Genomic DNA, 16,841 nt, shown 5'->3' with positions numbered 1-16,841 from the left:
TTAAGTGGTTTCAGAGGTTCAAATATCCTCCTTACTTTGATTTCCTTTTAATTTTATTACTGAATTTTGCGGTATTTCTCCATGAGACTAGATGACCGCCGATGGCAAAAAGAAAGAGCCTGCTCTTTGTCCGGGGGGAAAAATATTGCTTTATTCTCCAGTCCTGCCCTGCTTTGGCTGGAGATCTTCCCCGATTGCTTTCCTGCGCCAGAGTGATCAGCTCCGCCCATGCTCGGGCATTTTCCCCAGGGGGCAGGGCCCAGAGGCAGGGACAAGACACTACCCAATCAGGGAGAAGTGGGAGTGGAAGAGTTAGGTTGCAGCTGAATAAGGACAAACAATTTGATACAGATTTCAAATCTGATAAAACACAATATAAACCCAATTAGTGTATTACAACATTTCCCCTTTTCTTATTAAATTAAGAAGGAGGAAGGCTCGGTTCGTGGGAGATGCTCAGAGTTCAGACCTTGAGTACCTTTAAAGTTGCAGAAGAAAAATGACCTTTAGTGCAAACAAACTGTTTAGAAAAACACGGTTAAGGAATAATGATAAGGAGAAGGTTCGGCACTTTCTCCTTCTCCAGGCAGCACTGGCCACTTGTGGGGCCTCTGCAGGTGGCTTTGCAGTTTTAGGGATGAAAGGTTTCACCTACTTGGCTGGCACCCACTTCAGACCTGAGGGAGTGGACACGCAGGCATACCCACGACCCCAGGTGGTCATATCATGAGAACCCTCTGTTTCCCTGGTTGCTGGATCCTTTACCATTACCAGTGGCTTTGCTTTCAGCTGCAGTTGGCAGTTCTCTCTGAAATGGCGCACAACTGGTGGGTTAAGATTTTCAAATGTACAATTTAAAACGTTCAGAGTGAACAAGGCTTTGGACAACTGGATTTGGGGTGCTTCAAGTTTTAGAGACTGATGTTGTTGGTTGAGGACCCTTTTGAGATTTTGGTGGGTTCTTTCCACGATGGCCTGACCTCTTGGGGAGTAGGGAGTAGGGGATGCCTGTTTTGTCCACTGCTGCAGGAAGCTTCTGAACTCCTTGGATGTGAAAGTGGGTCCATTATCAGTTTTTACTGATTTGGGGATGCCCAGGAAGGAGAAAGCCTGTATTAGGTGTTTTGTGGCATCACTAGACTTCTCCCCTGTGTGGGCAGAGGCATAGACAGCTCCAGAAAAGTTGTCTACAGATACATGGACATACCTTTGCCTACCAAATGACATGATGTGTGTCACGTCCATCTGCCATACCTCACAGCTGTTCAATCCCCTGGGGTTTGCTCCTGCACTTAGGGCTGGGACTGCATGTTGCTGGCACGAGGGACACATTGACACAATTGCCCAAGCCTGTTCCCAAGTTAGGTGGAACTGGCCGACTAGGCCTGGCACATTCTGGTGAAAAAGCAGGTGGATGATTTTGGCTTGACCAAAGATGTCTGGGAGTGGGGCCATCTCCACAGGTGCAGTAAGAGCATCAGCCCTTCTGTTGCCCTTGGCTATGAATCCTGGTAAATCGGTGTGTGACCTGATGTGCATCACATAAAATTGTTGCTCTCAGTGGGAAATCAGATTTACTAGTTTTGAGAGCAAGTTGAAAAGTGCAGAATTGGAGACCTCACTCAGTACAGCTTGTTCAGCTCTGGATACTACACCTGCTACATAGGCCAAATCTGTGATCAAATTGAATGGTTCAGGAAACTTTTCAAAAGCTCTAACAACTGCAGCCAATTCAGCTAACTGAGGTGATCCTTCCACCTTGACAAAATCTTTTTCCCACTGCTGAGTTTGAGGATTTTTCCATGTTATTACTGATTTATGAGATGTTTCAGATGCATCTGTAAACATGGTTAAAGCCTTTAAAGGCTTCCTGCTCTGAACACTTTTTAATAACAATTTGAACTGAATTTATTCTCTAAATAATTTGTGAGCAGGCCGCTGAATTGAAATTTGACCAGTGTAGCTCTCCAGAGCAAATTGCAAAGCTTCATTTTCATGAAGCAGGTGCTCCAACACTGCCTTTGTGATTTGGCCTGAGTTTATCTCAGTTGGGATGTGAATACACTCAAAATCACATCCTGCTAACTCCCTGATCCGGATCAATTCTGCTACCAGTTCCTGTGGCCTGGTCATTCTTTTGGACCAGTGGTGACTGAGGAAAACCCACTCTATGATTAAGAGGGGAGCCCTGCAGTCTTTGTCCTTTTTTGATTTTTCCACTCTTCCCACTGAAAAATCATCCCGTCTAAGTGTGGCAATTTGCCTAAAATGATGAATTTGAGTGGCAAGTCTGATTTGCACCTGTTGGCCTGTCTGGTAGCCATACAGTCATGCACCTTTTCTAGGGCTGCTCGTGACTCTTGGGTGAGGGTTCTAGGAGAACTTAGCTCCTCTCCCCCTTTTAAAAGATCTTCAGTGGTCTTCTAGGTCTTCAGTGGTCAGACCTAGCCAAGGTCTTACCCAATTTAAGGACCCACACAGCTGCTGGACATCTGCTAAGGTCTTGATGTTATTTTTGACAACCAATTTTTGTGGCACAATGGTCCGCTTACCAATCTCCAGACCCACCAGGTACTTCCAAGGCGGCATCCTTTGAATCTTTTCCTCCTGAAGCTCGAACCCTGCAGCAACCAAAGAATTGATTGTCAGGTCAAGCGCATGGGACAGTAAGTCATCATTGGGAGCACACAGGAGCACATCATCCATGTAGTGCAGGATGATGGCTTCTCCTACAGCTGCATGCACTGGGGACAGTAGGGAAGAGAGGTACCACTGACAAATAGATGGCGAGTTTTTCATCCCCTGGGGAAGAAATTTACAGTGGTATCTTTTCCTCGGGGCTTCTCGGTTGAGGGTAGGGACCGAAAAGGGGACAGTAAGTCATCATTGGGAGAGTAAGTCATCATTGGGGGCACACACGAGCACATCATCCATGTAGTGCAGGATGATGGCTTCTCCTACAGCTGCATGCACTGGGGACAGCACGGAAGAGAGGTACCACTGACAAATAGATGGCGAGTTTTCATCCCCTGGGTAAGAAATTTCCAGTGGTATCTTTTCCTCGGGGCTTCTCGGTTGAGGGTAGGGATCAAAAAGGCGAAACGTGGGGCATCGTCAGGATGCAGAGGGATCTGGAAAAAACAATCTTTGATATCAATAATTGCCAAATTCCAATTTTGGGGGAGCATTGCTGGGGATGGCATCCCTGGTTGGAGAGAACACATGTCCTCAATAACATTATTAATTTGACAGAGATCGTGGAGGAGCCGCCACTTGCCTTTGTTTGCCTTTTTTATAACAAAGAGCAGGGAATTCCACAGAGATGTGGTTTCCACAATGTGGCCTTTAGCTAGCTGTTCATCCACTAGCTCCTGAAGTGCCTTCAACTTTTCTTTACTGAGCGGCCACTGCTCTACCCAGACTGGTGAATCAGTTTTCCAATTGAGTTTCTGGGTAGGGCGCTCTTCAGTGGCCGCAGCCTGAAAAACCAGGGGGGCATCTGGAATGCCAATCGTGACCCCCACACTGGGCCATCAGGTCTCTCCCCCACAAGGGCTCTGAAAAATCTAAAACAAATGGACACAGCGTAGCTAATTGTCCATTTGGCCCCTTAATTTGCACAACCCTTTTGGATTGTTTTGCCCATTTCATTCCCCCTATACCTTCTACATGCCCGGCCACATTTTTCAGTTCCCAATGTAAGGGCCACATCCTTTCTGGTACAATCGTTATATCCGCGCCTGTGTCCAAAACCCTCTTGAGGTTTTTTACTTCCCCACTCTGACGGACCTCACACCCTATTATGAGTTTGTCCCTCCCAATAATTCGTGTGGGGGAAACATCAAGGTGTTTGTTCCTTGTGATGTTTTTTTCAGGGAATGGGTCAGGTGCTGCAATTGCCTGAGCTATGACCTGCCCCTTAGGCAGAAACAAAGGTGGGCGGACACAGCGCAGCCAGAGAACTAGTTGTTTAGGGTTTGATGAGACGAGACCCAGAAGGATCTCAATCTCTCTCGGTGTGTACTTGGTGTCCCCAAGGATGACATACTTACTGCCAACATGTTGCCAGGAGCCTAGCACTTGTAGATCCAATGAACCTAAATGCCAGTCTGTGTCACTCAGGTGCAAGGATTCTGTCAGTTGCAACCTAAAAGGCTTTTGGAGACATTTCTGTGGTTAGACAGGGTCTGCTTACGTCATGATCTGAAAGGGCCTATCTGGTGACTTCTGCTGAAAGGCAGAACTGGTTATAACAGGATTAGTTAATTTAACATTTGCATTTTTTAGTTTTTTCTCCCCCCTTCTCAGATTTGCCCCATTTATGTCGACAGGCTGGGCAAGTAAGCACTGACATTTTAGTTTTTTGAAAAATTCCCTTTGAACTCTTGAGACCTCCCGCCCCCATAGTCCTAAAAGTCCAGAAATTGCTTCTTTAAAGGGCATTGAGATGCCCAATGTCCAGCCTGATCACACAGGAGACATGTTGTTCTTCTCTTGGGTGGTAGCTGTGGCACAAGCCCAGGGGGCACGGCATCTGCCGCGGTAGCTCTTTGTGGTGGTCTGAATGCATCTCTTGAACTGTGATTAAGGTGTGCTGTCATTAAAGGGACCTTCTGGGTGCACATGTGCAGCATGTCATCTAAGGTTGGCACTGGTTCCATGGGCAGGCTGAGGATAGCTGCCTTGCACTGTTCCTTTGCATTGGTCAGTGCCATCTCCTCCAGGACTTGCTCTTGGGCTCCTTTATTTTTAACCTGTAACTCAATAGCTTGGGTTAATCGCTCCACAAATGTTACAAAAGGTTCTGATGAAAGCTGCTTTATTTTACTGTAAGGTTGGAAGGACCCATCGGGCTGGATTGAAAAGAATGCTTTGAAAGCAGTCTCTTCAATGTGTTCTAAAACAGCTAAAGGAATTTCCTAAACTTGCTTGAGTGCTGCGACCCATTCACCATCACCACATAGATGTTCTAATCGAATTGGCAAATTATTATTATCAACAGCCATTTCAGGATTTTGCCAAAGCTCCAGGAGTAAATCTCTTAATCTTTTTTTCCATGTGGAGTTCCAAAGCCTAAACTGTGTGGATGAAAGGAGGGCAGAAAAAACCTGCCAGAAGTCAAAGGGAACAATAGGATTCCCTACTAAATTTGCTTTTAAAAGGCTGCGAAAGTACTCACTTTCGCATCCAAATTTGGCTTGAGCTTTGCATTAGTCCTGAATTGCTTGTTGGGGGAAGGGGTTCCAATTACTGTGGACAGCACCCCCTCTTTTTGACCATCAGTATGTGACAGGGATGGCAGAAAAGCCGGGATTGTTTCCTGCTTCCGGGAACCCGCCTCCCACCACCCCCTCCCCCACCCCCTGCTCCCGCGGGGCGTGGGAACTGGGACTGTGGGTGGGGAAACGATGGGAACCAGGGGTAGGGAGGGGCTGGATGCTTGAGTCACATGGGGTGGAGTTGGAGGGCGGAGGTTTGAGGGTAGGGGGCAGAGTCAGAGGAGAGAGCAGTGCCAGGGGTAGCACTGAAGAGAAGGGGAGGTCTGGGGAGAGGAAGGGATTGTGAAAGGAATTGCAGGAAGGAGGGACAAACAAAGAGAGAGGCTACTCATGAGTCGCGAGCACATGGCTTCGACCATTTTGGGGAACACAGGTGTCTCCTCCATCTTGTGACCCCCCCTTCCGAATTAAGACTAGTTTGGGAATCACTAAGATGGGGGTCTTGTGTACTCAAACTGCCTACAAAAGCAAACCAAACCCAGGGTTTACAAACTGGGGAAGAAGGGAGTTTTGGGGAAAGTTTAGGGGTTTCTCAAGGAATATTTGATTTTGGGGAAGTGATTTTGGGGTCACGATAGGGAGAAACTGAGGAGACTGGGGAAAGTCCACAAGGAACCAGCTTTTTTTCTTTTCATTTTGTTTTTGCATTGCAAATAAAATCTGCAAGCTTGAAAGAGCAAAATTTGCTTTTTCTTTATCATTAGGGGAGCTTGATTGGGACAATTTGTTTCCCAAAATTCTGGGGAGCTTATTTGCTCAGATGATACATCTGGAAATTGAGCAAATGACCACCGAAGGAAACTTTTTTAATTGCTTCTTGGAAAACTGGGTTTTCCCATCATCTGAGACACTTAAAATCTGATTATAGGCTCTTTTTTGAGACACAAACAGCCTAGCACCCATTTTTGGCTCAGATTTTAAGTTTCTATGTCCCCTTTTAACTGTGACTGAGGAACCGAAATGAGAAGAAAAAAAAAAAAAAAAAAAAAAAAAAGGGGAAACAGTTTCCTTTTCCACCCTCCCCCAGGCTGCCAAAAGAAAGCACTTTGAAGGTTTTTTACTTTGAAAGCAAAAACCTTCCGTGAAAGGAGAAACTCTTTTCTCTGAGGTTTAATGCCTCTTAAAAAGATTTTCCCTTAAAAAACCAAAAGTGGTACTCACTGAAAATCCAGTGTTCCTTTCCCTTCTTTCTCAATCACTCCTTTTGCCTGAGACTGACCCTTTTTGGTGCAAAAGGAACTTCCAGTCTCGGTTCCCAGGCTCAGCTTTCCACGAACATGTGGTCACTTTCTCTGGGAGCAGCCTGCCATTCAGGGGGCCTCTTTGCAGCACTCCGATGGGTTTTTTGAGTCCAAAGGAGAAAACTACAGCCCTGCCCATGGAATCCTGTGTTTCGGAGACTCCACAGCGAACGCCAAGCCTGACAGGTCTCTCTCTGCGGGTCTCTCTCAGCCACGTGCTCCCCGAGTGGTTCTTCCAGCTTTTTGGGAACCTTTTGTGACTTCAAGCCCCATGTTGGATGCCAGTTGCGGTATTTCTCCACGAGACTAGATGACCACTGATGGCAAAAAGAAAGAGCCTGCTCTTTGTCCGGGGGGAAAATATTGCTTTATTCTCCAGTCCTGCCCTGCTTTGGCTGAAGATCTTCCACGATCGCTTTCCTGTGCCAGAGTGATCAGCCTCACCCATGCTCGGGCGTTTTCCCCAGGTGGCAGGGCCCAGAGGCAGGGACAAGACACTACCCAATCAGGGAGAAGTGGGAGTGGAAGAGTTAGGTTACAGCTGAATAAGGACAAACCATTTGATACAGATTTCAAATCTGATAAAATACAATATAAACCAAATTAATGCATTAGAACAGAATTTCATGCATTATATGCCAACCAGACATCTAATAAGCTCTTTTAAAACTTATAATGCTGTCATTTGTGGAGTTTTTATAGCCATGAAATACAGAGCCATGTAATTAAAGGGAAATACTGTTATGTAACACAAGATGATGTGTGCACACAGAAAAACATAAGCTTATCATGTATCATGGCATGAAGCCAGGGACATGGCTGCCCTACCATGCTTGCTCCCTTAGCAGTGGCCATGTGCTGCCAACGGAAGGTGTCAGTGACACCTGAAGGCAGGTACCAGGCAGATGCCAGCTTTTGGTGCAAGGTTGGTTGTTGGTCATGGAAGAAGCAGTTTGGAGCTAGCAGAAGAGCAAAAAAACCCTTATTTTTTTTTTGTTCAGCCTGCAGGGATACTTTTTCAAATTAAAAACAAACAAACAAACAAACTCATGGTTTCTTTCAGCTATGTGAGGAAGATTTGCTACTTAGGGGTACTTCTACTTCAGATTGTGCTTCACTGAGGTATAATTAAGGACAGACGTACAAGCTTTCCTTAGTGCCTTGTGATGTGATAAGATGTAATTATGTCTTCTGTAGTCATAGAAAGGTGCTGAGAAATACAGTTTTTCAGAAGGATTCTGATCTCTTGGTTAAAGCAGCTTCTAGGTATTCATTATTAGGTCAAAACAGAGGACTGAGCTGATTTTAAAACTGTGCTGGGCTTGAGTACTCAGAATGATTAAGGAAGAAATTGCAGAGACTTTAAAGAAGAGTGTAACAATGGTAGGGATGGTCTCTGTGATTAATAAAGTGTGATCTGTAAGTGTGCCTGTTGTGTGCTGCTGTTTCTTGGGGAACAATGTCAACTGGAAGGTGCAGTTTATGACTACCTTTCTTGAAACAATTGCCCTGTCTTAGAAATATAATCCTTTAAAAGAATCCCTGTCACCCTTGTAGAAAGTGTAATAAGTATAAGGTAGCATATATTTGCTGGGAGCCTCAAGATGAATCTAGGCATCTGGGCACATTGACACATTGTGAAAATACTAAGCCTTTGCTTTTTGCCAGTATAGTTCTGCTAAAATTTGTCCTTATCATATTTAGAAGCTGGTTTATGGAGTATGAGGTTATAATTGTTAAAGTTGGTAAGGCCTACACTCACCAGAAGGCCCTGTGGGAAAAGTACAGCTGCAGGCTGCAGGGTTGCAAGTCATTGAGGGGTGAGATGCAGTCAGGAGTGAGGAAAGTCAGTTGAGTGACAGTTGGAAGAGAATTGTGATTGGCTGGAGGAACAACGTGGACAGCATATGAATGAGAAGCTGATTGGGTGATAGGACACATGGGCACCATCACTGCAGCTGAGCTAGCCAATGGGTGCCCTTGTTCTGTTAAGTTTTGTTAGGCCTCAGTTTGGTTTCAGTTACATCCGATGGAGATTAAAGGTATTAAAAGGGGCAATTTATTTATTAAAACAACCTTCGGATGCATAAGGAGGTCCATGTTACTTTGTTCCCCATTGCTACACTGATTTATGCTTTTTATATTAGTTATTTCTTTCCATATGCTGTTTCTTTGGATGTTTTTTGGTTTCTAGTGGTTTGCCTGGGGGCTTTTTGTATGGTTGGATTTTTGTGGGTTTTTTGGCAAGGAATATTTGCTCTCTTTGAAATGCTACACCTCTTTTCAATCATAATAGCTTCAGGTACAGTTACAACTCATTACAGGGAGTTCTGAAAGCAAACCTTAAGTTTCAATATCAAGTCACTCAATTCCTTTGAAAATGTACTTCAGCATTCTGTTAGTAGAGAGGGGAAAAAAAATCCTGATCTTACTATTCCATCCTAGAATTCATTTGTAGTTTTATCATGTTCTTTCATGTCTATTCACCTCTAGAGAAACTTACCTTGCACGTGTTATTTTACCTTGCAAATCACTGAGTCTTTGGGAAGAGTGCTGGAGAAGAGACCATCAGAATGTACTGCTTAAAATCATAAAATATCTTAAGTTGGCGGGGACCCATAGAGATCATCAAATCAAAAGCCCTGCTCTTTGCAGTAATACCTTAAACTAAACCATTTGACTAAGAGCATTGCCCAGATACTCCCTGAAAATGATGGCATGATTTCTGTTGTCTTTTTCACAATAGCACCATTAGATTTCTTAAAGAAACAGTCTTAGGTAATTATATTTCATATAGAATTTTGCAGTCTCCTCAGTAACTTTTGAGTCCTAAAGCCAACTTCAATCACTTTGAAGGAATGTGAGTTTCAAAAATATAAATGAAAAGGAGTGTCGTTATTAGTATCCTTGCAGAAGTGTGACTTCATCCTAGACAGACATCAGAGAATCCACAGGGGAAAGTACTGTTATGAACGCCTTGGGGTTCATTTGTATGTCTGGTTATTTGTTTTGTAATGTCATTGTGTTTAGGCACCCTGATACAAGCATTTTGGGTAAGTTTATCCATGCAAGGCTTCTCTTGGGACATAACAATTACAAACCACCTTCCTGAATGTAAGAGTTGGTGAAGTTTCTCATAAGGTCCACGAATAAATCAACTCTAAAGGATTGATTTCTATTGCATTTTATCTGCTGCTCAGGCTTAGTTTAGTTAGTTCTGGCTGTTACTCTGAAGTTTTTTTGTTTCCTTCCATTAATTAAGAACAGGTTTTTGTAGTCTCAGATTTGGTCCTGCTGATAGTCATCCTGCATTGCATATTATCAATAAATGCTCCAAGCAACTGATATTTAAATGAGGTCTTCAGATGCCTTGCAATCAACCTTTGATACTATAGCTAGCTTTCAGTTTGTCATTTTTCAGCTTACAAGTAAGAGTGACACATGTTAATGAGATCCAATCATTTGCATTATGCTGTCATGGTCAAAGTTCGGTTATATTTTGATTCAGTTCTGACATGTTCCAAATATTTTACTTGTCATCTTAATAGAAAAGAAGAGGTAGTTCTACAGAATCCTGAATTTTAATGAAACAAGTTTGATTTTTAAAGAAGTTTCTATTTTCTTTAATTGTGGGGTTGTTTTTTTGTTGTTGTTTTTTGGGTTTTTTTGTTTGTTTGTTTGTTTGTTTGGGGTTTTTTTGGTAGATTTTTTTCTCACATGCTTCCTGCATCTAATCTACATGGAGAATTAATTATTTGTCTTTAGAGATTCAGATACTTCACTTTCAGCATCCATCTTTCTGCAACTTGGACTTCTAAGAATTTTCATTTACAAGTTGACAAGGATTAAAGAATTTTAGAGTCTTTTCAAAGGACATTACTGAAAGAGGGTTTTAATATTCTGAATGAAAGTTCTTATTTCTTCATGCCACTTTTGGTATCTCATCTATTAGGTAGACTGATACACACACTTCCTTCTTCTTTCCATTTACAGTTATGTATACCTCCAGTCTTTGTCAGGCTGAGTCTAATTTTTTTTTTTCCATTTTAATTTTGTATCCTTCCCTAATTGCCTTCTTAGCATTTAACAATTTTTACTTTGCATATTTCAACATTACTGAAGTGTCTCTTTCTACCAGTTCAAGCTCAAAGATACTGAACCAAAAAACATAGTTTCTGAGTCTCAGGCAAAGAATGAGTAGGCAATATTTTTAATCAGCTTGTGTGTTTTTTAACTGTGTCTAGAACAGTCAGTTCTTTGCTGAGCATTGAACTAGATTTTTCTGAAAGTAATCACTCTAAAAAATTGTTTATATTGTATCTATAGAATGCTTTTAATTTATATTAAGATAATTTTGATGTATTTTTAAAATATAGAATGAATGAAGTTTTGTGGACTGTTTAAGATGGGAAAAATAGTTCTGGGAAGCATAAGTATAAACTTACAGCATGTAAACCTTCTTTGTGAAAATTTGTGTGCACTGGGGGCAGGATATTTATAAATACTAATTTTAAGGAGACTTGTCTCCTCAGTTCCCCTTGAAAGTCAGCACAGACACAGGATCCCACTGAGGCACATAAGTTTAAATCCAGTTCTGAACAGCCATCTGGAGACATCTCTTAGAGAGACCTAAGGAAGTAAACTTCCTTAAATGAAAGTGGTCTTAATCAATATGCCCGTAACACTATAGGATCAGGGAAAAATGATGTGTGCATGGAGTGAAGCTGAAGTGTCTTGGGACAGTTTTCTAAGGAAAAAAGCTAACATTACACACTTTAAGTACTGTAGGACCATATAAATGGGCAAGTACCCCAGAGAGTAGATTTTGCCTATTTTACAGTATATTTTAAGTAAGAAGATACTGTGCTTGGTATATGAATTCCTTGTCACTATTCTTATCATAATTTGTATGCTTGTAGTAAATTACTAAATTGTTCCTGAGTTTGTATACTGCAAATCTATACATCTTTTTACAGAACTGTGTGGACATATGTACTGACACTTATTGTTTTAACCTGTTGTGCAGTTAGCATAAGGAAAAGTATTTCTGGAATCTGGAAAAATAACCATTTCCTGAAATTTAGAGCTTAATTTTTCAGCATTTTTTAATGTATTTGTTTTAGGCTTGCTTCTCCTGGAATATATCTTCATAAAAAACAGAATCTGAAAGGATACTTAATAAAACCCAGGAAGGAGACAAGCATGCCTGTCAGTCATGATTGTATAAAATATTCTTGCTAAAATTCTTTTCCATTTCCAAGAAAATTAATATATATGACTGTTGCATAAGTTTTCACTCTCCAGAAATAAAAACATTTTAACATCCTAGTTTTTTAAAATTGCACTCCATGTGAAGGAAAGGATTTTTTGTAAAAATGAGATGTAGACGAAAGTTAGGTCATTTTAGGTCAGCTTATATAATTGCCAATAAAATTGAGTGAAATCATTTGAAATTGATGTTGTCCTTTTTATAGCTATCCTGAATAATTCTACATTTGTTCATACATAATGTGGCTCCCGTGATGGTAGATAATTTGTAATGACTTCAAAAACACATTACTAAATTAAAAGTTTACAAATGCTCATCTGGAGATGGCCAACTTTCCGCAATCAGAGCCTATCAAGTAATTTTCTGTGGCACTTCCTATACTTCCTATACCACATTTGTTTTCTTTTTGTATTTTCTGCCACTGTAGAAACTCTTCTTTTTAAGTCTATGCTAACTCTTATTACAATAAGTCTCCATTACTCTGCTAAATCGAACTCTATGGAGTATTGCAGTTAGCTCATTCTCAAGGCTTTTTATGCTGGGACTAGCAGATATACAAGAACTAATGTTAGTTATGAAGTTACTATTTGCAGGATTTAGTCCATTAAAAGGTTGTTAAAATAGTTGTTTCAATTTTTAAGTCCATACTTCAAAACCTAGGGGGGAAATGGTAAAATATATATGTAGTAATTGATAGGGTTCTGTGGAGTTTTCTAATAGACTGGACATTTTTCGTAAGTATATTATCACTATTGGCACACTGCAATATAAATAGAGCTGGTGGTAATTTCCATGTCACTTCATTACACTTAGGATTTGACTATGAAATTTATCTGAGAAGATGGCTTCAATAATCTCTCACATTGTGGTCCACATTCAGTATAGTAATTAAAATAGATTTGGATGCTACTCAGAGAAACCATGTTGTTACATCTCTTTTGTTTTACTGGGAAAAAAAATCTGATTGTCTGGCCACAAATCATGCTTATCAAATTTGAAGATGAAAAGGGTCTGTCCTGCAGTGACTAAACCAGGACAGGGCCTTATAGAAGATTTTGAAGTGTGGGTCAAAACGGAATTTATTTTGGAAAGCAGGCTTCAGTTTTAACTACTGATTATACTCTAATGCTTCAAGATCTGCCCAAAACTGGTGGGCAGGGGGGAGAGGCAGGAAAGCCTCTTTTTGTCAGTATAATCTAGTGGTATCTAGTAAAAAACTTTGTGGTCTCCATTAAAAATGTAGTGATTAGTGTCCAAAAACCTTGAATTAAAAGGACTGTTCTGTGTCAATGTAGATTTTGAGACCTGCATATTACTTTCTGTGTATCAATAATTATTTTACTTATATAATAACATTTAGCAAAGGATTTCAAATAAGTCTGAGTAAAATTGATGAGGCATTTTTGGCTATAGGCTGCGGGAATACTGTTAGAGCCCTGGTGGTAATCCTCCTAAAATAATTATACTTGTATTCATTAAAAGATATATTAGCAAGGATAATTAGTGGTATATTTAAAATTCTGCTGTACAGGAAAACAAATAACAAGTAGTCACAACTGGAAAAGCCTTTTCTACTACTTAAGCATACCCAAAAAGACAGCTCTTGTCTTTGATTTGAGGTCTGAATTTGCTGCTTAATTTGTAAAAAGAAATAGAAAAGTCAACTTTCCCAAACTGTGCCTTCTTCCATGCATGAACAGAGGCAGTTCTTATTTTATAGTACTTGTTCAATACCGCGTACCTTTTACAAAGAAGAGAGGCATGGGAATGGCTGCAGCTGGAAGTGTTTGTAGCAACAAGGCCCAAATGCTGGTATGCAGAGTGACATGTCAGAGAGAAAAGTATCGCAATAGGCATAATCATTACTTCTGAACTGGAATGTGGGTAATGGCGTCGAGAATATGGTCAACTCAGGAAGGCTTTAATTCTTGTGGGCAAAAGACTGGATGAAAATATATGCCTGCATAAAAATCTGAATGAGTATGATTCCATGATTAGGTAATTTTTTTTCCAGAAATTTTAAATTCCATCATTGCCATATTTTCTTTTTTTTTTTTTTTCCTCCTTCTGTGTTGCTGAGGTCAAGTCTATATTGCACTCTGCTGGGAAAAGAATCAGACTTTTGCGAATCCCCTCCCATCATATTCACAACAGTTAATTTTTCATGGTACTTACTGGAATAATCCCAGATTTATAAGTTGTATTCATTTAATCAGGTTATTTATTTTTCTGTGCCAAACTCTAAATGGGTAGAAGTTGATATACTCTAGTTACAAAAGATACCATCACCTCTTCATGTCTCCTCATCGTTTATTAGTTAAAGGTACTGCTCTTTTAAAGGCATTTTGTTACGTGCTCTCTGTTTAGAAATGAACTTTCTGCTCAGATGGATGTAGCGATTATCACGTCTTTTTTTTTTTTTTTCCTTTCTTTCTTTCTTTCTTTCTTTTTTTAATGTGAGAGTTTTAGCCAGACTTCTTTGGCTGTAGAAATTAAACTTCATGCTAACAGGAGATAAATTTGATTGTAATGCAAACTGACTAGCTTCTCATCTGCAAGTCTATCATACTGATCATGCTGTATTGCAAACTATGGTTTATGAATAAGTAATGCAAAAATGGTTGTACCTTTACAGATAAATAAACACTCTTTCATGGTGAATTGGAACTGAATTTGAAATGAAAGTTTCTCAGAATGCAAACATTTCCCAATATTCAGCAGTGGTTTAGCCTCAGTCCTTCAGTTTGGGTTCACACAGAAATGATGTCTCATTGCAAATCTGGAATTCATAGTAACCTAGCATGAGGGCAAGGCAATAACATTTGCTCAGAACTATATTTTAAGCAGTGTTAACCTACGTGTGTTGAACAATGCAGGGCTGATGTACAGTAAATATGTGTCTATTTATATATAAATAAACAACTATGTGTATCAGCTGTGTCCACAAAGCCCAGATTTCATGAACTGTAAAATTACCTCATTTGATCACAGAAAGATTCCCTGAATTATTGCATAGTATTGAAGGAAATTTTTACCCTCTTAATATTGGAATATTTATATAAATAGTAAAATTTTTCCCATTCTGTTTTTATGAAAGGAAAATCATTGCAGAAGAATAAAAATCCTAGGGGACTGTTACTACTGTGTATCAGGATTGACCCAGCCCAAAACAGATCATGCCCATTGCTGTGTTGAAATGGGACTGGATATGATTGACACCATCACGTAAGTACGATGCATGGTGAACCCAGGCAGGAGTGCTGCAAGAGCTCCTACGTGGTGTTCAGGAGGTGTACTCTTAGAAAAACATCAGTCTGCTAGCACTACTCACTGACAAGTCACACTCGCATTCAGGCCACAGGACACTGATTTCAGGAGCGACCAATCAAGAAATTGATTTTCCACTCCATTTAATCACTGTAAGGAGTAAGTTGAGTATGCAAATTGAGTATGTAGAGGCAGATACATGTACTGAATAGGCGGCAGAAAGATAATGGGAAATAAGAAAATGTACCCTACTGCCTATTGCCACAATGAAAGCAGTCAAATTTGTTGTTTTGCAGTGATAAACATTGCTTGTTTTGCACACCGGTATGTAAATTCAAAACCAGTCCTGATGTATGCCTGTTGTATATGTGTATGTAGTCTCAAAATCATAACCTGCTGATTATTCCTTTTAATGTAATGTTTAAACCTTTCATTTATTCTGCTTTTCAGAAATGTAACGTGAAATTTACTTTGCTGCTCAGATTTTTGTTTATGCTTGAGAGGTCTACATTGATCATTATTTTGCCAAGGCAAAAAATATGGATGTGAGAGAACTGTGAATGAACTTTTAGCTGAACTTTTAGCACTGTGAGAACTTTTAGCTGAAGCCAGAGATCTGTTTCATTGCCTAGGAGGGAAAGGATAAAGATGGAAAATTTCTTCACTGCTGTGTTGCCTACTTCTCCTTTTCATTTGCTAAATATACTACAAAATCTCTCAGAGTGTGAAGAGTTGGGTAAATTAATTCATTTTTTTCCCTTATTCAATGCAAGTTCATAATTTGTAAGCATTGTAAAATTGATAAAATACTTTGTAATCTCTTAATCTATAATTTATTATTGTCTATGCTAATATAAAATCCTAAAAGAATATGTGTATTCTTTAGCAGTATATGGATACTCCATTTATAAGGAAGCCCTGACCTTTAGAAACATAATTAGATAGACAGGTCTTGTACAAATTTTTTGAAAGCCTCTTGGTTGGTTGGTTGGTTGGTTGGTTGGTTCTTAATCCCTGGAAAGCAATCCTCTTTTAAACCTAGCATTAATCTTTAATTCATTAGTTGTGCTGTATTTCATGTATACAAGTAAGGTATTGATATAGATGTTGGAACTTTTCTCTTTAGAAGGTATCAGTTTTATTATTGAAATGAACGTGTTCCCTTTTTAGGGTATATTTTATTGGCTACTGACATGATAATGTAAACTTGAAAAAGGAATTGAATTAGAAAAGAATGAACTGGGACTGTTCAGCCTGCAAAAGTGAAGGCTCAGAGGGATTCTTATCAATGCAGACAAAAACCTAGTGAGAGGGAGTAAACAGGACAAGGCCAATTTTTTCTCAGTGACATCCAGTGCCAGCACAAGAGGAAATGGGCACAAACTAAAATAAAGAAATTCTATTTCAATAGAAGAAAAACTTCCTTTTATTGTGGAGGTAGTCAGATACTCGAAAGTTTCCAGTGAAAAGTTGTGGCATTTGTGTCCTTGAAGAGATTTAAACCCATCTGGGTACAGCTCTGGGCAAACTTCTACAGCTGGCTGTTCTCTGAGCAAGTTTGTTGGTCTAGGTGATTTCCAGAGGCCCCTTGCAGCATCAGCAATTTTGCAATTTTAAGTGGATAAGCTGTTCTATGTTATCTAGACATGTTTAGTCAGAGGTTGTGGTAGGAGATAACTGGCCATTTCAGGATTTTATTTTTCAAAGAATTCATAAATTTTAGGTCTTTTGTGTAGTTAGGGGTCAGAGCATGGTGAAAGGACAAGGAACCTATTCTGCATTCTT

The 16,841-nt window shown here is 40.2% G+C and overlaps 1 protein-coding gene across 1 annotated transcript in view; it reads left to right on the top strand.

Moving 5' to 3' along the window:
• Nucleotides 1-16,841, top strand: part of ADCY1 (adenylate cyclase 1) — a 180,607-nt gene that overhangs the window by 93,859 nt on the left and 69,907 nt on the right. Inside the window, exon 5 of the mRNA XM_040077081.2 lies at nucleotides 14,887-15,014. Within this exon, the coding sequence (XP_039933015.1) occupies nucleotides 14,887-15,014 (128 nt within the window). The remainder of the gene's footprint in view (nucleotides 1-14,886; nucleotides 15,015-16,841) is intronic.

Source organism: Hirundo rustica, chromosome 1, assembly GCF_015227805.2.
Source record: "Hirundo rustica isolate bHirRus1 chromosome 1, bHirRus1.pri.v3, whole genome shotgun sequence".
NCBI classification, from domain to species: domain Eukaryota; kingdom Metazoa; phylum Chordata; class Aves; order Passeriformes; family Hirundinidae; genus Hirundo; species Hirundo rustica.
Note: the sequence above shows the minus strand (reverse complement) of the source record. Positions and strands in the feature narration are given on the sequence as shown.